General features: G+C 39.6%; 1 protein-coding gene across 5 annotated transcripts in view; it reads left to right on the plus strand.

Annotated features, from left to right (window-relative positions):
- LOC146583734 (C-myc promoter-binding protein-like) overlaps positions 1 to 23,672 on the plus strand; it is a 90,242-nt gene that overhangs the window by 36,667 nt on the left and 29,903 nt on the right. For 3 of the 5 annotated variants that reach the window (XM_085276612.1, XM_085276603.1, XM_085276630.1), the window contains 11 exons: positions 2,389 to 2,558; positions 5,514 to 5,800; positions 6,243 to 6,309; positions 6,541 to 6,599; positions 8,503 to 8,647; positions 9,895 to 10,070; positions 10,492 to 10,592; positions 11,362 to 11,577; positions 15,114 to 15,259; positions 15,507 to 15,545; positions 22,843 to 22,976. In XM_085276612.1, coding sequence (XP_085132738.1) covers positions 2,389 to 2,558; positions 5,514 to 5,800; positions 6,243 to 6,309; positions 6,541 to 6,599; positions 8,503 to 8,647; positions 9,895 to 10,070; positions 10,492 to 10,592; positions 11,362 to 11,577; positions 15,114 to 15,259; positions 15,507 to 15,545; positions 22,843 to 22,976 — 1,540 coding nt within the window. The remainder of the gene's footprint in view (positions 1 to 2,388; positions 2,559 to 5,513; positions 5,801 to 6,242; positions 6,310 to 6,540; positions 6,600 to 8,502; positions 8,648 to 9,894; positions 10,071 to 10,491; positions 10,593 to 11,361; positions 11,578 to 15,113; positions 15,260 to 15,506; positions 15,546 to 22,842; positions 22,977 to 23,672) is intronic. The other 2 variants (XM_085276622.1, XM_085276640.1) reach the window with 1 other exon arrangement.

A 23,672-nucleotide genomic window follows, 5' to 3' on the forward strand; every position in this document is an offset into this window, starting at 1 on the left:
AGTGCACACAGATCCAAATACTGATGTGAACCTCTAAGAAATCAAATGGTATGTTGTCTGTAGGTAGCTTTCTCTTCTGCCAAATTATTTGCATTGTGGGTGAGAAAAATTTGACTAGTCAGAGTGGATTTTGCAATGCATTTAGAAAGTTACCCACTCTTTTATGAATAATAAATTGTCGAAGTCCTAACTGTTTATTGCATATCGGTTGTTTCTATATTCGCTGTAACTGTGTTGGTGTAGTGATGTTGAGACAAGCGTATTCTGCACTGGCTGCAGGAGGGCACTCTGCTACAGTAATGCTTGCAATTCGGCTTGTTTAAACAAGAATTGAAGTGAAGTGATAAGCCTCTGCATGCCAACATTATTCCCTGCTAGGGAGTTAATGGTTAGCATATATTTACATGTAAGGTGGTGATTATGCCACATTAAATACTGTGTGTCTTCCCCATTTCAAAAACACTGACATAAGATTTTCTGATAACACTATTGGCTCAGAGTCGCCGGGTTTGGCTGAGTCTCAGACTTGCTGACGTTTTGTTGTGTTGTGAATATGCAGCAGACTGTGAAGCGATATTATCTAATGCTTTGGATGAGTCAGCTCACAGAAATGATGCTTATTTTCAACACTTCAAGCCAGGAAGGAAATCCACCAAGCAACAAGCTTCAGGTTTAATCCATATGTGAGCAAAGATAAGTTTGTTCTGCGATGGATGTTTGGTTTTCATGTAGAAATGACATGTGAAGGAGCACTTATAGCTGTGGAGCAGGACATTAGTCAGAGTGTCTAATGTAGTAGGGTATTTAGCACAGGGAACTGCTAAGGCCCTCCTCCTTTTAGTGCGTTTAGTGTTAAAGTTTTGTAATCCAATATATATATATTAGACTAACAGAAAAAATGATTGCCTGTATAATTCAGTGAAACTTTACAGTGTAACCGAGCTTAATAACCATTTTCAAGAAATTATTTGGCTCCTGTGGCACATTTGCTGTTTATTTCAGCATTCTCATCAACCACAGCTAAAGGGCTATATTTTATTTTTTGGAGGAGACTAAAAATGAAGCTAAAGATCATCACCAAGCTGTGGTGAGACTTAGCAAAGTACACCACAAACAAATGGAAGCCATTTGCTTTCAAAGTAAAAGTTTATCTTTAGCACCACAACCATTGTTTCTAAAAATACAACTTTTTACTTTCAGCTTTACCTTCACCAGTTTGTATCGTACTCGTCACAGTTTTCACAACTAAAAAGAATATGACACAGTTTTTCACATCCCACGATACGATATTATCACAATACTTAACGCACGATACGATATTATTGCAATTTTTTAAAATATTTTGCGATATTCAAATTCTGTACATAAAGGTAAACTTTATCAATATTCATTTTATCTAATATCAAAGCCTCGCACTCAGTCTTTCTCTCATTTCAGTCAGTTTTATTGTTGACAAACTGAACGGTTTGTATTACAGTCTAGTCCAACTTAACTGAATGCAACCATCTGGTACAATTATAGCTATTCTGAACTATGCAATTTATGAAAACTATGCAGCCCATTCAGCAACTGAAGAATTTGAAAGTAAATTAAAACAAAATATAATTTAACATTAAATAAAAAAAGTTTTAAACTTAATTAAAATAAAACATGTCTTAAATTAAAATAAGTAAACTGTCATGTTTATTGCTGCCAAAAAACAAGTTAAACACATTTGGACAGTGAAGGAATGTCAGGATTCTTGCTCAGAAAAAGGATCAACATGCTCTGAAGAGTTCCAGTCCACAAAAACCTTTTTTGTAACAAAATATCGATTTCTGCTGTCCCTGTATCGATACATTATTAGCAAACAAAATATCACGATACTACACAGTATTGATTTTTTCCCCCACCCCTACTGTTTAGTAAGTAGCTGGCAAGTGTTTGCAGTGTCATTTACTTGAACTAGCAGAAGTGTCCACATTCCTAATAAGGCATAACTTTAAATCGTAAAGCTCTTTGTGTAACCGCTTAGTTCATATCATCCTTTATCAAGCTGGATGCAGCTCAAGAGTTAAGTAAGTGCCAAAGTAAAATCAGTACTTCATTGTTCTTCATTTGTGTCCACTGACAGTAACTAATTGTCTGAATGTGCGATTATGTAGGACTGTTTGCTTATTACAAAGCCAGGCGTTTCTAGTGACACGTTGCCTCGATAAAGTTGTACATTATCTTTGTGATTATAGTACATTGCACTTGTTTGCTTTTAAGCTTATTAGAAAGGCAATTTTGCATCCACATTAGCTTGTAATTGTTATTCATAGTAGGCTGTTGCCCTCAGCTGCTCTCTAAATTGAGTTCTCAGTTGTTTGTTTGGGGTTTTGTTGTTTCTTTTTTTCCTTCTGTTAGGTTTATTCAGCAGATATCCAGAGGAGGACTATGAGTCATTCCCTCTGCCAGAGTCTGTTCCTCTCTTCTGCCTTCCCATGGGGGCCACAATTGAGTGCTGGCCAGCTAACACCAAATACTCCCTCCCTGTTTTTTCCACCTTTGTCCTCACCGGAGCCTCTGGAGAGAAGGTGAGATAAATGAATGGATATTTGGCCACACTACTTTATTTCTCACTCATCCAGGTGACTTACAAGCTTCTCTGGCAACAGCATTGGATCTGAGAGCCTCCCACTGACTGTTAGACCTCATCAACAGACTTCAACTGCCATCTGTACAGCTGACACGACCACAGAGTCATACACTGTAGTAGGGCACGAGAAAACCACATTGTGCTGCATGCCAGAAGTAAAAATAGGTCAGGCATGTTGCCAAAACCTTATAAACTCATATGTAGTGCTTTGTATTTTAAGGCAGCAACTTTGCATTAAAACACAACAATAAAACAGCCTCCCCCCCCCCACCCCCCCCACCCCCAAAAAAGAATCTACCAGCTCACTAGAAGAGTAAATGCCTGAACACTACTGTAAGGACAAGGTTGTTCCTTTTGTCTTTTTATGGAGCTATTTCTTTTGCTTCTCAGGGCACAACAATGCAGACTCTGTTTCTGTTAATGAGTCACTCTCTCACACATATGCACATCAAACCAGTAACCTGATATATTTAGTATCCCAGTCATGCATTTTCCCATCATAAATCATATCACACTTTAAAAGAGGCATTATTACCTTCAATTCCAGTTATATAAAGGCTAAAATATAGTGTTGTGCGGTGTAAACATTGTTCACGCGGGTAATATAAACTTACTTTGATCCATCAATACGTACAGTTTGATATGTTGAGGAATTAGTAAAATATCCAAATACTTAGCACACTTCAAAAAGAGGGACAGTTTTAATTTTCCAAGATAGACCTTAGTAATCAAGAAATCAATAGACTTGTGTGATGATCACGGTTAAAGGCCTGGGTTGACTGGAGGGGCTTTTCAGATTTCAAAATGGGCTGCAGCAGTCTTATATTGGAGAGTATTCCCCATAGATAAGGTTACAAGTGCTAAGACATAGAGACAGACAGCCAAGTTACAGTCACCAGTTATCCTAAAACGTGCATGTTTTTGGACTGTGGAGTCCAAAGGAAACTCATTTTTCTCAACAAGCCATCTTTTTATGGTTGCCCAACTTTGCTTTTTTCTATCTTGAATTCTTTATTAAAGAAGAAAGGGTAAATTTATGCAAACAAACCCGGCAGAGGTTCACTGACACATCAGCAGAGGAGCACAATTCCAGTTTCAAACAGGCACACAGGCACATCCTTGGTTTCCAAATCTAAACACAAGCTCTGGCCTGCTGTGCTGATCTCTGGGTTTGGAATGGTGTCCAGTTGTGGTTAGTGTCATATTGACACATATTAGTGAATTATGTGGTAAAACAATCACGATTGAAAACAAATAACATCCAAAGCCTTCCACTGTTTAATCGTTTGCTCTGCTGAACAAGGTCAGTTAGAGGTCAGCAGCAGTTGGCAGTGCCAAACCCTTCTCGGTCTGCTGCTGCTGAGTCAAGTTTCTGTGTGTGTGTGTTTGGAAGGTTGACTCTAACGGGGATATTTGGTGAGGACAGTGTGTTTGCTGCCTTGTCATTTACTAGCCAAGGTCAGAGGAAGACCCAGCTGGACTCTGGCAGTCTGCAGACTCCATTGATAACTGAGCAATCACGCCTAAGTTAAATATTCTATATTTATTGCCATAACCACAGTCTCTGCTACTTTTTTTGTAACTTTATCGTCAGTTAAAAGGTGTCAAATCTCCAGTTTTATTTCTAGTTGGCTTTCTGTTTCTGGATGAAACCGTAAACTTTGTGGTGGAAGAAGGAAAGTCATTCATAGACATTCATAGAATGAAAACACAGTGCTTTTTAATAAAAAGGCTTCATTTTTGACCACAGTGTGTACATAGAAGCAAACACACCCACTCATTGGCAAACAAAGGCCTGAGTTCCTTTCAGAGGAAAATGTGAAAAACGGACCCAAACAGGCAACACAGCTGATAAGCCCGTTAGCTTTGATCTGTGGGAAGGTCTCATATTTCCAGGAAGCAGAGGAGATTTATAAAGCTCAGCTAACTGCTGTTTGTTTGAACCACTGTTGGCATTTCAATGATCAGTAGAAGTTAAACAGCTACACACAGACTGGATGGAAAGTTTCTGGACAGCAAGGACATTTTAGATTGTCGTTGCGCCCTGAAAAGGCTGTAGAATCTGGTGGGCAGGAGCCAGCATTCATTCATTTTGGTACTGGATGTCCTAAAAAGAAATAAACTGCAGAAAATCCATTACAGTTTACATTATGCTAAGAAACCTCGAGGCAAAGCACTGCAATAGGTCTTTACCGCTGCTTAACTCAATTCCCATGCTGTATGTTTCATCAGTGACCTGTGCGGTGTTGCCTCAGTCAACTCACAGGATGCACAAGATGTGGGCTAATTTAACTGTTGATATTACTGTTCGAGTGGGGGTTTTTTTATTATTATTATGTTAGGAAAATTTTTAATGTAAGAACATTTTAATTTCACTATCTCACATGCTAAGCTGGTATGCCAGTGTGCTGAGAATCAACTTTTTCAGGTTTTGCCAGTATGTCTGCTTGTGTGAGTGAGAGAGGAGATACTAAAGAAAATGATTGGCTTATCAGAACTAATTGGCTGATTAGCATAAAGTGGTTGGGAACTATTTTGATAGGTTGATGGGTTTTAGTTGATTTTCATTTGCAACATTTGCAATGAGCACTGACTGAATTGTGTAAATGAAATCTTTGAGTTTAGGCGGTCAGATAGATAAAGCAAGTAATTTTAAGATGTGAAGTTGGGCATGTAAAATTGCAAATGGCATGATTTTTTTTCTTTTAGTTTATTAACCAGTCACAGAAACACTGGCAGATCAATTATTATTTACAAAAATCTTTTTTTGCATCCTTTTCAAAAGCAAATCTAAACCAAGAAAAGTGTCTGACTGTGGCATTATCACATCACAGAGGTATATAAGTATTTAGACTGTTTCTGGTTTCCTGTGTTTTTATTTCTCCTCTACCAGGTTTACGGTGCTGCCATTCAGTTCTATGAGCCCTACCCACAGGAGTGCCTGACCGATCAGCAGCTCTCCCAGCTGGGTCTCCTGATCCCCGACCCTCACAAACCCTCTCCCTCCAGCTGTATGGCCGCTGGCACCAGCAGCACCGCAAACGGCAGCCCGCGCTCAGTCTACACCAACAAGTGTATCTGCCTGCTCTCTCACTGGCCCTTCTTCGATGCTTTCCGCAAGTTCCTCACATTCCTCTATCGCTACTCCATCTCAGGCCCTCATGCCCTGCCCATTGAGAAGTGGGTACTCTGTGTTTTCTCTCTTCATTTAAAAATTGTATGCTCTGGTTGCTGAACATGTTATTATTTAGTGTTCTAGCGACTACAATGATTGGGTTGTGGAAATATAACTCTTTTCTTTGGCAGTTTGCTACATGGTGTCACGCTGAGATATGTCATTAGTTTAGTTTTAATTGTGTCTGAACCTGGACCTGTGTTTCCTGATGTTAGAGTTGAAAAAGAGAAAATAAATTTTTTTCTCACATGGAGGAAGAAAAAAGGGAACAGAAATTGTGTTTGGTCAGATACATACTTGTAATTCTGCTGGTAAGGTAATGTGTAACAGAAGAGTCATGCTTTGTGTATTTCACTCCTGCTCATTACTGGTTGAACAGATGGATTATTCTGCTGCCTACTGCTGGTATATCTGGCCTTATGTTCCACTCATTTTTCTTCATTCCAGGCACATCTCCCACTTCATGCACAAAGTTCCCTTCCCTTCTTCTCAGAGGCCTCGCATCCTTGTGCAGGTATGTTTTAACTGCAAGAGCAAAATGGTTCTTTGTGATGCTTATTGCATTTAATGCAGGCTAGAATGTTTAACCTGCATCTTGCTGAAGAATGAGTTGATTTCTGAAGGTGTTAGTTCACCCGCAGGGGTGCACCGCTTTTGGTCCTTCATTATGAATGAACATTTAAATGATTCAGTGCAGACTTTTTTTGCGTGGTTGGTTTTATCTCATTTTCCAGCTTTTCTTTAGCTTTCCCCTCATGACAGCCTGATGCTGAGCCAGCCGGTCTCTTCTCCATTACCGCTCAGGTAAGAGCAGCTGTGCTCAAAGTTTCTTAGTGCTAAATGTTAGTTTTGGTGTCAGATCTAAAGAAATATGTGTAAAAGGTCAGTTAGAAAACATATCAAATTGTTGAACTGACAAAATGTACAGTTTGTCAGAAAAAAATTGCACCAGCATGTCCCAAAAAATTTGCAACAGGGTCATATTTACTGCTGTGTAGCATCCCATTTTTGTCTGATACAGGATTTTTGTTTCCAGCTTTTTTTAAATGGTGAAAGGTCTGGACTGCATGTAAGTTATGCTGATGTAATAGATGCAGTAGCACCGTCTTGCTAAAATATTCAAGGGCTTCCCTGAAAAAGCTGCCACCTGTAAATACCTCTCAGCATTGATGGCAACTTTCCACATGTGCAAGTGTCAGTTCTAGAGGTACTAATGCAACTCTATATCATCAGAGATGCAGGCTTTCAAACTGAACACACTGATATAATCTGACCCCAGAACAGTTTTACATTTTGCCTCATTACATTTTAAATGAGCTTTGGTCCAGAGAAGAAAGCTGTGTTCCTGGATCATCTTCACATAGGGCTTCTTCTTCACATGATAGAGCTTTAACCTGTATTTGCGGATGGCACAATGACTTCTGGAAGTGTTCTTGAGTCCATGCAGTGATTTCCATGACAGAAACATGTCATGCCCTGTTATGCCCACAGTGGTGCCTGAGATCCTCTTGTTTTCATACAGTCGTGTTCCTGGCCTGTTGCCAGTGACACTCATTAGGTGCAAAATGTTCTCACAGCTGTTTTTTAAGGACCACTTAAATTTCCAGCCTTTTATTGTCTGTGTCTCAAAGTTTTAGAGGCATGTTGGTCCCATCAAATTAAATAAAACTGCATGAAAAATTAAATCTTTGCTTCTTAAATGTTTCAGTTTAAACTGAGATTGTAAAATTCTGAGACCACACAAATATTTATAGAAAAATGTGGGTTCGTAGCCAATGCTCTTACTTTCTTTTGGGTAGGGTTTGTTAGTTTGTACCTGTTTTTGTCTATTCATGCAGATTCTCCTTTGCCCCTGAATCCCCACCAGCTCCAAACGAAAATATGTTTCCAATCTAAAGTTTTTGTTAAATTAGGCGCGGCTTCACTTTATTTCTACAAATCATTGTGATTGTTGCCAGACAGCTCTGTGTGACCTTCATCTGTCCACTGCACTTGTTTTCAAAATGACTTTGGCTGATCCAGATGTTACTTTACAGACTTTAGACATTTGTAATGAGGTTGCAGGTACTGTTCCTTTTGAACACTCTTCATATTTGGACTGCAAGACTGCATTTGTGTATCAAAGCGTCACAGTTGCATGTGACTGTGACGCTTTGACAGTCACATGCAACCACCATTGCAGTGATATGGGTGTTTTTGTTTTTCTGATGAGCAGAAATGCCATATCTGAATTTTTTTTTCTGTTCTTCCAGATCATGTTTTGACTTTCATGGTTCTACTTAAATGGTCATTTTAATATTTTGAACATTAGAAGCACTTCAACATCTTTAATGGCCTTCCCTGTTCTAGTTGAAGGTGTACTATTGGTATCAGTTACCTTAATTTTCCATGGCTGAGTATTACTTTAACGTTTGAACATTTTTATTGCAGTTGTATTTACCTTAGGTTACTTAAAAATCAACATTTGAAGTTTGTCCAGGTACCACATTTTTTTCCAAGAATTGTTGTTACAACAAAGAAATAATCCACCAAATCCAAATTACCTTACTTTCTGTGCCAAGTTTATATAATCAGGTCTGAACTCGGCCTTATATTATAAATATTAGAGTTGTTTGAGAAACCTAAAGCCTTTCTTTCAAAGAATATATACAATAGATTTTAAAAGAAACAATTTAAAAGAAAATCATTTATATATTTATTTATTTAGTGGTGGTCGATTTTCCACACTGCTCCACAACCTTGGGCCAGAGAACGCTGTCACCTTGCTGGTGTTTGCTGTCACTGAACATAAGATCCTGATCCATTCACTACGACCGGCCGTACTGACCAGTGTTACTGAGGCTCTCGTGTCTGTAAGTAACTCCATTCAGCTGTCATAGAGTGCTCTATCTGCTCTTAGTTTCACTGCCTTCTTGTTTTATACTTAATTTAAATGAATGGCAGCATTTACAATTGCAAGAAAACATTTGTGAACCCCTGTCTATATATCTCTATAAATACAATAAAACATTGTTGTAGGTAAAAAAGAAAACCTTCAAATCCAGTCATAGAAATATATAGTTGGCCACTGACTTTTCCGTGATAGAAAAGTGAACTAATAAGATGAGCAGTAAATTTGAAGGTGAAATTAGATAGAGGTGTTTTCAGTCAGATGACAAGCAGGTGTGAGTGGGTGTCCTACTTTTAAGAGTGTGGATTTATCCAAGCCTGACCTTAACATTAAAAGTTTGTGATGCTAAACATGACATAGAACCACCTATACTTACTTTCCACAGGAGGGGTCAACCAACAGAAATCACTCAAGGAAAATGTCATGTTAAAGTCTGAATGACTATGAAAGAACTCTGGGTAACTTCCCAGGACCTAAAGGGCTCTTTCACAGAAGTTAACTCCGTGTTTCCCCCAACGAGATAATACTAAACAACAGCAATTTGAAGTAAAGGGATGCAAGGAGAACACAACTTCTCTTTAGAACATGGACAAGTCAGGACAAGCCAGCAAGCTGTTGAACCAGTGTTTTTGTGGATGGAGAATAGATTGTTTTTATTTCAAATGAGAAGCATTATGTTTGGAGAAAGGAATAATCAGCATTCCTGGATGGGAGCCTTTTTCCATCTGTGAAACATTGTGGTGGTGTCATAGAAATACTTGTCATCACTGATGGAAAAAATTAAGAAAAAATTAAGAATTATACCAGCACACAAATGAAATTTTCAGGACATCTGTGGGTAATGAGGAGAGCCAATGATCTAAAGCATACAAGTACCAAAGAACAGTTAAACATAATGCTTTAGAATGATGAAGCCAAAGTCTGGACCTTAATCCAAACGAAATGTGGAATGTCCTGTATCCACCGTAATTCTGTTGTTACACCTGGACGAGGAGGTCAAAGGAGATAGAGAAGGGAGGGGATGGGGGGTCACAAACATTTTCTTAACACTGCAGATGGTGTTCACGTTTTGTTTTAATCCTATACATGGCTCAGCTATACTGTGAATCTGACCACGTGCACTATAGCTCAGTCCTGTGTTAACTGGAAATTCACTGAAGGAGGTTTGTCTGATTTTTCTGCTCTTGTGCTCTTTTTCACCCTCCTCAGATGATTTTTCCGTTCCACTGGCCCTGCCCGTATATTCCTCTGTGCCCCCTGGCGTTGGCTGATGTGTTGAGTGCCCCCTGTCCGTTCATTGTAGGCGTGGACTCTCGCTACTTTGATCTTTATGATCCCCCTCCGGATGTCAGTTGCGTGGACCTGGACACAAACACCATCTTCCAGTAAGCACAATCCTTAAAACCTTCCCACAGCTGTAGGTATTTAGGTAAGAAAGTGAATTTTGCTGAGCTTAATCTTCACCGTGTTCATTGTTCTATACAGCGATCCATACAGCACCTTCTAAGCTATAAGCTCAACATCCTTTGGTCCCTCTATTTTTCAGACAGCATAGCTGCTGGCTCATGAGTTCTAACTTTAGACATCAGGCCAGAGATTGGGTGGAAATGGTTATTTTTGTAGTGTCAGACTTGTTTTAATATGACGAGAATGCAATTTTCTAGCGTGCCAGGTAAGGTCAGTAATGGTTCGCATCATTTTTGGCCTTATTACCAGCCAGACAACGTTGGGGTGGTCTGAAATCCCTCTTGGCCTAACCACTGCTCATGTTGATGTTGGCCTCAGTGTATGTTTCTGCTTTTCTAGCCATGAAGATAAGCGAGCCCTCACATGGAAGATTCTGCCAAAGAAAGCTTGTAAAAACCTAATGAATGTGCTGAATAATCTCTACCAGCAGCTTGTTGATGGTGAGTGCTGAAGCGGTGGGGCAAATTATTGTAAAACTGCATCCAGTGTTGGCGTTTATTTAGTTCATTTCTGGATGTATTTATGGTAAAGATCACTTTCAATGATAATTAGGGTCTAACTAAGGTCTCCACATTGCACGCTCTTCTATTTTTATCATCTGTAGTCACTGATTGTGTTGCCTTTACAATTTGCTCTCCATTCACTTTCCTTTGTCCAGCTCTCCATTCAAATCTGAAAGCCAGCAATAATCCTATCAAAGCATAATCTCCTAATTATCCGTCTGCTCTGGTGTGGGGCTCACTGTATTGTTATCAACTTTTTGCGCGTTTGAGGAAGCTTACCCACTGAGTGAACATGAAACCTGCTGCTTCTTGAGCTGTAGGAATCTGAATAATTTAATTTTCTAATTCAGTGAAGTTGAAAATCTAGCCAGTAACTGCCACAAGTGCTGAATATTGATATGCATGCCAGAGGTTGTAGTTGAGACATTTAACCCTGTTGGAAGTCTCTAAATAAGGATATCAACTAAGGATTAAAAAAATGTAATTATGTAATACTAATCCTCATTCACAGTAGGATTACTTACTGGAATACTGCAGCTGTGCACAAACCTTTCAACACATGCACTTAGATCAGAACCACTTCATCAAAATGCAAATGATGCAGCTGGCTCAGCTGAAAGTAGTGATTTACCCTTTATGTTGACATTAGCCTAAAGATCCTGATATGTGCTGTCAGCTGCTAAAATGCATTTTCCTCCTGCTTCAGGTCAGTACCGACCAGATGGGCTGCTGGAGCTGAGCATGAGCGATTCGTCAGAGTTGAGCTGTGGGAAGAGTCTCCACACACTGGAGCTAGAGATCCAGGAAGCCTTTCTGCGCTTCATGGCAGCAATTCTGAAGGGCTACCGCTCCTTCTTGCGCCCCATCACTCAAGCGCCTTCAGAGAAAGCCACAGACGCTAGCTCACTCTTTGACTTGCAAGGTATTAGGAATAATGTCAGTGTCCACATGTAGCTTGAACTCTCGACAGCTCTCCATGTGCAGAGGAAACAGACTGAATGAATTAGCTGGTGTCCTCACCCCACTGGCCTCTTCATATTCCTTACACAGAAACATGAAAAGTCTCAGAGGTACAGAACTGGGCAAAACAGAGTTTCTTTAATTCTAATCAGCTTGGAAGTCAATATTTGGTATGACCACCTTCATTCTTTAACATAGCCTGAACCTTATGGTACTTTTCTGCACTCACCACATTTTTTTAAACTTTCTATTTCCAATTTTCCATAGCAACAAAAATGTAACAAAAATATATCAGAAATATAAATGGAACAAATTGGGACACTATTCAAGAATCTTACAAATAAAGAGGTATAGACTGGATTAAATAACAGTCTTCAAGCCTTTGCTTGTAATTGTGCCATTTAGTCCAGTGTTGTGGAAAAAGATGTCCTTCGAGTCGTAGAAAGAAAGTTAGTCTCTCGATCAAGTGTATTTCTTCTATAATCTCTAGCACTTGCTCTGCTAATCCAATTCCTTGTTATGGCCTTTCTAGTTTCTGTCCTTTTTTGGTATCAAATCTCTGGGTAGCAGACCCAGTAGGAAGGTCTTGGGTTCCTTAGGGGTGGCATAAGCCATGATGTCATCCATTAACTTGAATATACTGTCCCATAATGGTGTCAATTGTGTACATGTCCAGAAGATATGAGAGTGATTGGTCTTTAAGTGACCACACTGTCTCCAATATTGTTGCTGATGCCGCTGAAATTTGTTAGTAATATGTGGAGTAATAAAGAATCTAATTAGACTTTTCCACCCAGATTCCCTAATTGGAACTAGTAGAAGTTTGTTGCGTGTTACACATTGTGAGCCAATCACTCTGACAATAGTGCACTAACCACATTTTACAGAAGGATTTATACACTTGCTGTCTTACCTGTCTCCTGACCGCTGACGTCCATAATGTTGACGATTTGAAACAGAAGCCAGCCTGAGCTCTTGGAGAAAATAATGCTGATACTATTATTTTAGTTTCTTTCTGGAAAAAGTAAGAAAATTGTGTGACATATCCTGACAGATTAGCTCTATTAATTTTGTCAGATTTTTTTGGAGGGTGTGGGGAAGAAGATTTATTGTGTATTTCTCAATGCCTTCCCCATTGATTTTATTAGCATGGCTATTGGCTAATCTCAAGGATATTTAATGAGTTAGTGGAGACTTACTGAGTCATTTTAATTTGAGAATCTAGACCAACCAACAAGAGCCTTCTTAGAACTAAGAGCTCTAGGGAACTGACTTGACAATTGACCAACAGAGCTGAGGCTGTTAACATCCAATGTGGTGCGCAGAATCAAAAGTTAACTTTGCTCTACTTTTTCATCATTATCCAGTCCTAGTTGTACAGTCACAATGCATGATTAGTGCTAATGACGTTCTGAATATTTAAGCTAAGACCACATCATCTGTCGCACCTTCTTCTCGACAGCTGGCCTGCCTCAAGCACAGATGGCGTTGTTTAATACATGAGCTTTCGTAAGTGTCCATTTCCACCTCCGAGTAAATACACAGAGAAGCTGTTTGGGCAGGAAGGCTAGGCTTTGAGGAGATGCTCGGGTTGAAGGGTCGAGGCTGCTTGCAAACTGAAGGTTAGTCAGTTAACACTGCAGCTTCTGCGCTCCAGAGGGTTGTCATCCTGCCTGTGGGTCTGAGCCCATGAAAGCTGCTTTGCATCACAGTTGAAGTGAGTTGGGGTGATAAGCCTGCTCCACTGGAGAATAGCTGGAGCCAAGGCTGCGTCCTGTCTGAAATATGTGATACAGCAAACAGGAAAAGCTGCAGTATATTACATAATAACTCAAAGAAATATGTAACAGCTCGTACATCACATTTGAACTCCTGACCACTTTTTACTTAATATCCACAACAATAAAATATTACTAAGTATGTTAATATGTTGATATGAATCAACATCTGTGTCTATGACATTTTTACACACACGCTGCAGCTGTGTTCCTTTTTACTCTGATTTTTCAAATTTGCAAAGCAGATGGTAAATTTAAAAAAACAAACTTTTACTTCAGTTCAGGTTATTTTCTAAATAACAGATGAACACATACACAAGCACCACCTGCTAGTCAATCCATTTTCTTTAAAATGGTATCACCAAGCTCAGTGTGCTGATGGCACTCTGTTTTAGAGGTGTTCTAAAATATTCGTCTTTCTCTGATGAGCATTAATGAACTTTAATCCTTGCTCTTTTCCTGCTGCTTTTAAGACATTTCAACCTCCTTTTGTTCTCTACGGGCCTAACGTAATCCTGAACTAGAGAGCACTAAAGCCTTGTAGGCTGCTTGTTGATTTTATTTCAGCGTACTTACTGGTCAGAAGTTTTTCTAGTACAGACAAGGGGCATTTAGACATTTAGTATGTGGCGCTTTATTTCATAGAAATTATTTTATTATTTTGACGATACTACCTATTGTTTTCTTAATCCTTGTTTAATCATCCAGGTTAGGAAATCCCTTCAAAACTGATCAATGGTGAGTGGTTGTTGATCAATGGTCATGACAACTGACCTCACAGCCCACTGTTCACCAGTGGTGCTAGTTTCAGTCATTATGCAAATGTATGTGTATGAAAAAGTCACTCAGGTGAATGATGAAACATTTCTCCAACTGAAAACGCTACGTCCAGATGAAAAGAATAAACTTTTTTGGGTCTACCCTGTTGTTGTTTTGAAGTCATAACTCAGGTCAAAAATAACTGGACTGCATTTTTAAGGTCACTGGAAGAAATGTGAACTAAATAAACATAATTATTTGGCACTCAGATTGTCAGATCCAAAGTGCATTTCAGTGACAGCACAAAGCAAAAAAGCAAAAGTTTGAAATGCATTAAAGATTTTGTTGTTGTTTTTTTAAGTAATCGGTAAGTGGACTAATTTTTAAGGCCAATGTTTTAAAATGTAGTGAAGGACATAGAGAATGGTATCGTGAGGCTACCCTGAAACTGACCGGAACAGGCCCAAATTGCAAGTGGTCATGATTAAAATATTTATCAACTGCAGGAAGTGTTTGGCTTCCACATCCGTGCTGTGAGCCAGAAACCATCCATCCTATTCTGAGTCTCATAACAGCAGTGACTTATTACTCAGTGACTTATTAGAAGCTTTCAGCATCTATTATGGAAGTTTTTCACCACGTTGTTGCACATCCCGTATTGGCCATTACACTAACAACATTGTGGCTTGCATTATCCAAACCAAGACAAATGGATGCAGTATACATACAGCTTGTTCTAGAATAATGGGTTCTTTAACCACACACTCACACACCTTTTGAAGAAGTCTTTAAATTATTCTTGTGACTGCTCACCATTTTTCAGAAGTTAGAGTGAGATCTTCTATAAAGGTAAACCCACTGTAATCTCAAATCATCTTTCAGTTATTACACTGACATGTTAGATCTCGGCAAAGTAAGGTTACTACCATGTTTAATAACTCATCTATGTTTCTCCCCTCAGGGTTCTTGAAGAGCCGCGACCGCTCACACCAGAAGTTCTACTCCCTAATGACGAAGACCCAGATGTTCATCCGCTTTATCGAAGAGTGCTCCTTTGTCAGCGACAAAGACGCCAGCCTGGCCTTCTTTGATGACTGTGTGGATAAAGTGAGCTTTTTTATTTTATACAAGAGAATGCTATATCACATGCATACATATTCATTTTGATGCAGTAGAGGGGGAAAAAAAAAGCCCTTTTCTTTTCTGGCATTTCTTTTCTCAGTGGACCCCCACTGTGTTCCACTTACAGTAGTGTTAGCAGATTTCCCTCTTCTCTGTGTCACTTCACTTGTCTTCAACCAAACCTTCTTGAGTTTCCCTTTCTCTCTTCCTTTCTGCCTCCACTTGTGAACAGCTTTACAATTCAGAGCGGGGTGCAGATAAAGGAGGCAAGGTAAGTCTATTTTTATTCTCACCTATTCTGAAACATTTTGTTTACAGATAGAGGAATTGTGCATGGTGTATGGTAAGCTTGGGTGGTCTTTACTTTTTCATACTCTTATTACTTCCTGATATTTCAACAGGGTTCATGGTGTGTGATGATGGTGTGTAAAAAAACAAAAAAAACCAAAAAAAAAAACACCCCACAAAAAAACAACCAGCAAATGAAAAGAACCCCTAAAAGCTTAGATAGAAGTCATTGTAGCAATGGATTTGAGGAATTAGCAGACAGACAATTAACCTTTGCTGCCTTCACTGTCATCAGAAATAGGATTAAAAAAAAAAACTGCAGTAGATAACATTTGGCTCTGTAGCTATTCTAAATGGTATTACAGCTTATTGTGCAACATCATGTTCACTTTCCTGTCTTTCCAAAGAAAGAAGGCTGTTGGTGCTAGTACTGCCAACATTAGCCGCACTCTGGATAGTTTTTACTTTTTGACTAGTTGATGGTTCAAGTTTTAATTTAAACTGATCAGGAAATTCTAGGGGCATGTCCAAATTGGACGTTTTAGCTTCTTTAGTGAAAAATTTCACAATGTATTGTTAAAGTAGAATATGTTTACTGTTTGGAATTGTATTTTAACAGCTCTCTGCGCTCACTTGAATGATACATCAGTAGCTACTGCTGCACTACAATGCATGCTCTCAATACAACAACTCCATACCAGTCTAATTGAGATCCATCAATGTAATGATGGTGCTTAAAATCGTAGCAGCCAGATCTCTAAATACCTCTACATACCCTGTGACTGAAATATGGCCCAAACCTACTACATGATACTCATAATGTAACCAAATTATTTTGAGTCATAATTGGAAACAGCTTTGTCTCAATGCTCTTAGAAAACCCTCCAGCCATACAGATATGATTTAAGCTTTCATGTTATCCCGCCCACGTATTCTTGTGTCATTTAAATTAGTTCCTTATGATCCAAGCTGTAGAGCCTTTTTACACATTCTCTATTTTTAATGAAAATTCTCCCACATCCACATTAAATTTGCTGCCACAGCAATTTGTCCCGAGATAGTGAATGCACCGTATCATGGAAAATCCATGTGTGCAGTTTTCTGCGAAGATTTCTTCCTTCAATTTTTCATGAGTCTAGTGAGTAAGGGTTTTTAGCGCTTCAGTGATTTCTGAAGCGCTAACAGAGCTTGAAGTTAGTTCTTTGCTCTTCCACTAGGCTCACATTTTTTCGTGTGACAGTGTGAAGACTCGGAGTTGCTCTCAGTCCATCTCCTTTTTTCCATTGGGAGCACTTTGAGTAGGTTGACCTCATGTGCTCATGGGGTGTGTCCCCGTATCAGACCATATTTGTGGTTCAGTTTTGTGTGTTTGCTGTTTTAAAGACTACCAAACCGCTTTGCTTCCTAAGTCGCATCTTTGGGTCACTGGTTTTTGCAGGTGACATTTATAACTGACTTTGAAATAGTCTTTGCTGTCCTTGCATTGTGTGTGTGTGCTCTGGCTGTAATTGAGACAAAATGAAAGTGAATACAGAGGCCAGGATCCACATCCTCCCCTCCCTGTTTTCCCAGACCTGCACTGGAGCCTGTGTTTCCTGATGCAGCCTGTGCGTCACTTCTACGGGCGATTAAATCCCTTAAACTGTCTCTGCACTGTGGCAATGTGGATGACGTTATCTACTCTCTAGGAGACAAAACGCAGTGCATCTCTCAGCCCACACACAGGAGTCCCATACATGAAGATAAGGTTAAAGTCTACACATCCCTGAGGGCAAGATGTTTGCTGTAGCAGCAAAACTAATTAAATCCAAAAGACAAAAACACTAGTAGTAATTATGCAAGAAAGATAATATCAAACAAAGAGTCATGGGATTCTATGCAGTATTACATGCAGTATTAAGACCTCGGTAACAGTAACTCTTTAAAAGGTATACACATTATTAAAGAAGCACTGCTCATGTAGAGATTGATAAATCAGTTTTTTCTAAATTTCTCATCTATTCATCACATTGAAACATTTGTCCATATGCCCTAATTAGACAGCTCTCCGTGAATTTGAAACTGTTCAGGGTTTTGGTAAAAACTAATGTTACTTTTTGAATGTGGAGTGTGTCTGCAAATACGTGCTCCCAGTAGTTTTTATAATACCCCGATTTCCTGCCACCTGAATGTTTTGTTTTATAGCTGGAAACAGTTCACAGCAGAATTTCAAAATATCCAAAATATGGACGGAAAGAACCTCTTGGGAGCATGGTGCCACATCGAAGTCACAGAGTGTTTATTTAAAGGAAGTTGTTTGACATTTTGGGAAAATACACTTCTTGGCTTTTCACAGAGTTAGTATAATTTGGATGTGAATTGGATAAGTACAAGTTCTGCTTTCTGGGTGGTGATATGTTTGGATAGCTGCTTGGCAGGGAACACTGATGCTCTGACTTGTATTGCTAATCATGGTTAGCCACATGGCTAATGCTAGCAGCATTGCTATTGTACAAAGCAATATAAAATCCTAAAAACCCTCTCCACTGGGTTTGTCGCTATACTCTTACCAAACTCTCTCATCTACATCTTACCTAAGGGGGTTTGTAGAAACCCTTGAAAAACTGACAGCTCCTGCTTTTACTCCTGTGTTTTAAAATGTGCCCATAGAAGCAGCACAGAAAATCATGTTGGCCTCTGATGTTCTTTAATGGACAAAAGAAGAATAATGAAAGCCTTCTTTAGACAGCACTAAGGAAGAGACACTCCCACACTCCACTGCTTTGACTGAGGTTGTTATCAAACTTTAATTACCATCTGAATAACTAGACTAAATTATGAACTTTAAGCAAGTACTTCACCTCCCTTCTTTCCAGCTTGAAGAAAATCATTGCCTGTAGCGCCAAAGCCTGTCATTAAGCACTTCTCAATTTACGATGCTTCCCTCTGTGACACTGGGTGTTTTAAATCCACCATAAAGCTCAGACCCTCTGATTTAAGATTCACTTTGTCTTATCTGTCTGCCCTACCAGTATGGCTGTAGTAAAATCTTTGCACTAACTCCAAATGTCACTGATGAAAATGATAAATGAGGACCATTATGCTGTTGTTTCATTTGCCCACATAGATTTGTTTCTGGCCTCATTAATAAAAATCAGAACACCTTTTTTTCCCCATCAGTGGGCACCTATAATCTTTTATCATTCGATAAAGAGATACGGTTGTAGATATGGTCTTGGAAACTCAGCCTTACAATAACATAACACCAAATGCTGAGTGTAGTCTCCTTGCTATGTATCTGAGCCAAACAGACTGACAGTGGGACAAACCGTTATGAGAGATTCTATAGAGCCAGTTTATACCTTAAGCTGACTTTGGCATGATATGCTCATCTTTCAATGTGTAAATCAAACTGATCATGGTCCTTGTATATTAATAAATCAGGTGGTCTTCCAAGGCTGAAGTATGCTATGAAAAAATTGTTCAAAGAAAAAGAAGGTAGTATACAGCGGGGAAAATAAGTATTTGACACATCAGCATTTTTATCAGTAAGGGGATTTCCAAGTGGACCATTGACACAACATTTCCACCAGATGTTGCCATCAAGCCAAATATTGACGTCATACAAACAAATCAGAACATATAAGTATACAAGTTAAACCACAATAAATAAAGTGAAATGACACAGGGAATAAGTATTGAATACATGGAGATAACAAGGGGCAAAATGACATAGAAAGCCAGGAGATCACCTGAAATCTGTCAGTATTGATAGAGAAATCCTGTCCCCTATCAGTACTAATTGATATCAGCTGCTTTAGTCCTAATTGATGGCCTATAAAGGCTCCTCATTACCCAGAAGGCACACAGGAAAGACTTCATGATGGGTAAAAGCAAAGAACTCTCTCAAGATCTTCGTAATCTTATCGTTGAAAAGCATTTTGATGGGAATGGTTATAGGTGCATTTCCAGAATGCTGAATGTTCCTGTGAGCACTGTGGGGGCCATTATCCGGAAATGGAAAGTGCATCAGTTCACCATAAACCTGCCACGATCAGGTGCTCCACGCAAGATCCCTGTCCGAGGAGTCCAAAGAATAATCAGGAGGGTTCTCCAAGAGCCAAGAACCACTCGGACAGAACTTCAGGAAGACCTTGCATCAGCAGGTACTGTTGTTTCAAAGAAAACTATAAGCAATGCACTGAACCGCCATGGCATCCATGCACGCTCACCACGCAAGACTCCATTGCTGAACAAAAAGCATGTCAAGGCTCGGTTAAAATTTGCGCAACAGCATTTGGAGAAGCCTGTGGATTATTGGACGACTATAGTATGGTCAGATGAAAGCAAAATTGAACTTTTTGGCAGTCATTCTACACACCATGTTTGGAGAAGAAATGGCACTGCTCACCACCCCAAGAACACCATACCAACAGTCAAGTTTGGGGGTGGAAGCATCATGGTTAGGGGCTGCTTTTCAGCAAGGGGTACTGGCAGACTTCATATTATTGAAGGCAGGATGAATGGAGAGATGTACCGGGACATTCTGGATAAAAATCTGCTGCCATCTACCAGGAAGCTAAAAATGAAAAGAGGGTGGACATTTCAGCAAGACAATGATCCCAAACACAAGGCCAAGGAAACAATGAAGTGGTTTCAAAGAAAGAAAATCAAGTTGCTTGAATGGCCCAGTCAATCACCTGACCTAAATCCCATAGAAAATCTATGGAGAGAACTGAAGATTAAAGTTCATAAAAGAGGCCCAAGGAACCTTCAAGATTTAAAGACCGTTTGTGTGGAAGAATGGGCCAGAATCACTCCTGAGCAATGCAGACGACTGGTCTATCCATACAAGAGGCGTCTAGAAGCTGTAATCACCAACAAAGGCTTTTCTACAAAGTATTGAATAAAGTGTGTTCAATACTTATTCCCTGTGTCATTTCACTTTATTTATTATGGTTTAACTTGTATACTTATATGTTCTGATTTGATTGTATGACGTCAATATTTGGCTTGATGGCAACATCTGGTGGAAATGTTGTGTCAATAGTCCACTTGGAAATCCCCTTACTGATAAAAATGCTGATGTGTCAAATACTTATTTTCCCCGCTGTATATGTAGATAGTGAATGCATTAACACAATCCCAAAATAATCAGATTTCATAGAAATGTTTTTTGTATTCACTTTGAAATGGGGAATAATTTCAGCCAAATCAACTTGCCGCTTGCAACGATGCAGCTGCCTCAAGGCGAACATTAAGAATCGACAAATGACCTGTTTTTTCTGCCTCATCTTTTCTTACTTTAAACCATTTATGTCAGATAAATCCAGACACAGACCACAACAGATGTTGACTCTAGTTAACCCTGTAAGAGTTGTAAATTGAGTTGCAGTGTTACTGAATAGAAAGCTACTGAACTAACTGTTGTTCTAGGTGATGGCTTGCACAGAAAAGTTGTTCCAGTGTCCGTTGATATATATAAAGGAGGAGAGGGTGTTGACTGAGTTTATGTCCTTGTTGCGTGGGATGAGTGATCTTTACTCTGTATTTATTGAGCTTCTGCGCCCACAGCCCTCTGGGTTGTCTGTGCATCCATCTGTCCATTCTATTTTGCAAACACAATATTCAGTCCATATTATAAAGCTGCTACACAATATGGAATTGATATGGACTGAGTAACGTGTTAGGAATGAAAGGATGCCACATTGTTCGATAGAAATAGAAATGAACAAACTGCAGAGGGCTGAATTTAAGGATACCCCAAAAGTGAAAAATGATTCAGCAGGTTAGTCAATTTTGCTGATACTCAAAAGTATTGGGTATTGGGTCTGACAATGGGTCCAAGGATTTTACCCCAGTACTTAATGGCAGTCAGGTGCCATTGCATAGCCTGTAGAGGTCTGTGATTCCCTCCATGGATATGCCTCCCCAGAGCGTCACTGACCCATCACCTGAACTATGTTACAGACAACATATGTTCTCCACGGCTTCACTAGACCTTTTCACACCTGTCACATGTGCTCAGGCTCTCATCTTTGAAAAGCACAGGGCGCCAGTGGTAGACTTGGCAATTCTGGTATTCTATGACAAATGCCAGTTAGGTCAATGCTGGGCAGTGAGAACACTGGGTCCTTAGGCCCCCCTTATGAACGTCATATCTGTTTCTGATTGTTTTCTCAGAAACATTCACATCACGTGCCTGCTGGAGGTCCCTTTTGTAGGACTCTGGGAGTGCTTATCCCGTTCCCTCATGCACTAAGGAGCAGATACTAGTCGTGCTGATGGGTTAAGGACCTCCTACGGCCCTGTCCAGCTCTCCTTGATTAACTGTCCCAGCACTGGAGTCTTGAGACTGTGCTGGGATAGGCAGCAAACCTTGGCAGGTATCGATGTGCCATGCTGGAGGAGTTAAACTGCCTGTGCAATCTCTGTAGGGTCCAGGTATCAGCTCATGATAGCTGTAGTGACACTGACCTCAGCCAAATGGAAAACAGTAAAAACACATGGAAAAGATGAGGAGGGAAAAAATGTCAGTGTTTAACTAGCTTCCAAGTTTTCAAACTTTCAAAGCATTGTTTACTTCAAAATCAGCTTTTTTGGCCAAGCAAGGAATTTGAGACTCTCAGTGGATTTGCTCACTAATACAACAGACATACAATTGAACAAGAACACCAATACTTAACAAAGTCACATTAAATCAGTTTTATTTTTGTATCCTTGTTATATTAAGACACACAAGGCTTCAAAATCTGTACTTTACATTACAACCTCTATCCCTTAGACTCTCAACTCAGTTGAAGAGCAGCTCCTTAATGGGCTAAAATGACATTGAATGTCATGAAATGAGGCATTTAAACCACTAACAGTAATTATAGTTATTTTTGAGTCCCTTCTGGTATGTTGTAATGATTATAACAACAATTCTGATGATACTTTCCACTCAGATGTCATATTGTGTTCTGCCATTAAACAGTTTGCTAATGAAACATAAGTATAAAAATAATCCTTTAAAAAAGCAAGGAAAGGGAAGCAGTAAAATCTAGGTCACTCTTTGTCATCATTCCTCAGCTCTGACACTCATTCTGTAACAATCCTGCCAACAGAATCAGCTGTTTTGGAATAATACTGGGCAAAGATATGTTTGCTAAGACTTATTATAGGCCATAACATCAAGATCTATATGGAATTTCCGATCTGTCAGACGGGGTGCTTCATACTGCCTTCAGGTGTCATAGATGACAGGTCACAGTCTCACGACCTGCACACATTCCTTCATGTTTGTGTTTTCTTTTCTGCAGGTGGACAGCGACAGGCCGGAGGAGACCCGGCTTATAGAGATTGATGAATCCCAGCGTAGTGAGCACACAGTCTTCATCACGCCTCCAGAGCTGCCTCCTCTGCCCGAGGGAGAGGAGCATCCACTATGCTACAGGTACAAACTGTACTTATGGAAGTACAGTTACATTTCCAATGGAGGAATGGGGGTGCATAGATAGATAGATAGAATAGATGCAAATTAACTGGAAGAGACTTAAGGATTAAACGTGACGCTACCAGGAAGCCATTATCCTCTAGTACCACTGTACTCCAGAACTGCAATCTACCTGGAGTGTCCAGAATTACGAGATGTTCATTGCTCAAGGACATGACTGATGTAAGGAGGGCTGAAACACGATCACCACTGAACAAGACACACAAGTTAGAAATGTTAAGATTGGGCAAAGAAATATCTGAAGACACATTTTTCAAAGGCTGTATGGACAGATGAAACGAGAGTGACTCTTGATGGACCAGATAGATGGGATCATAACTCGATCACGAATGGTTAAAGGGTACTAAGAGTCAAAGTGGAGGAGGTGCACTGGTTTGGGCTGCTATTATCAAGGATGAGCTAGTTGCACCATTGAAGATGAACTTAAAATAAACTCCCAAACCTATTGCCAGGTCCTAAAGGATACTTTCTTCAAGCAGTGGTACAGAAAAAAGTTAGCAGCATTTAATAAGACTGTTGAGTACATATGATGGTGCATTGAACTGCATGAAAACAAGTACTCCAGCGCTTGGCTACCCAGTAAAGGTCTCAAAGATGATAATAATGACACAGCCCTCTTCCTTGTTAGCCCTTCTG

The sequence above is a fragment of the Mchenga conophoros genome, linkage group LG1 (assembly GCF_057382185.1).
Source record: "Mchenga conophoros isolate Kocher_MC1m ecotype Shallow Benthic linkage group LG1, M_conophoros_male_GT1.1, whole genome shotgun sequence".
In the NCBI taxonomy this organism is placed as follows: Eukaryota; Metazoa; Chordata; class Actinopteri; order Cichliformes; family Cichlidae; genus Mchenga; species Mchenga conophoros.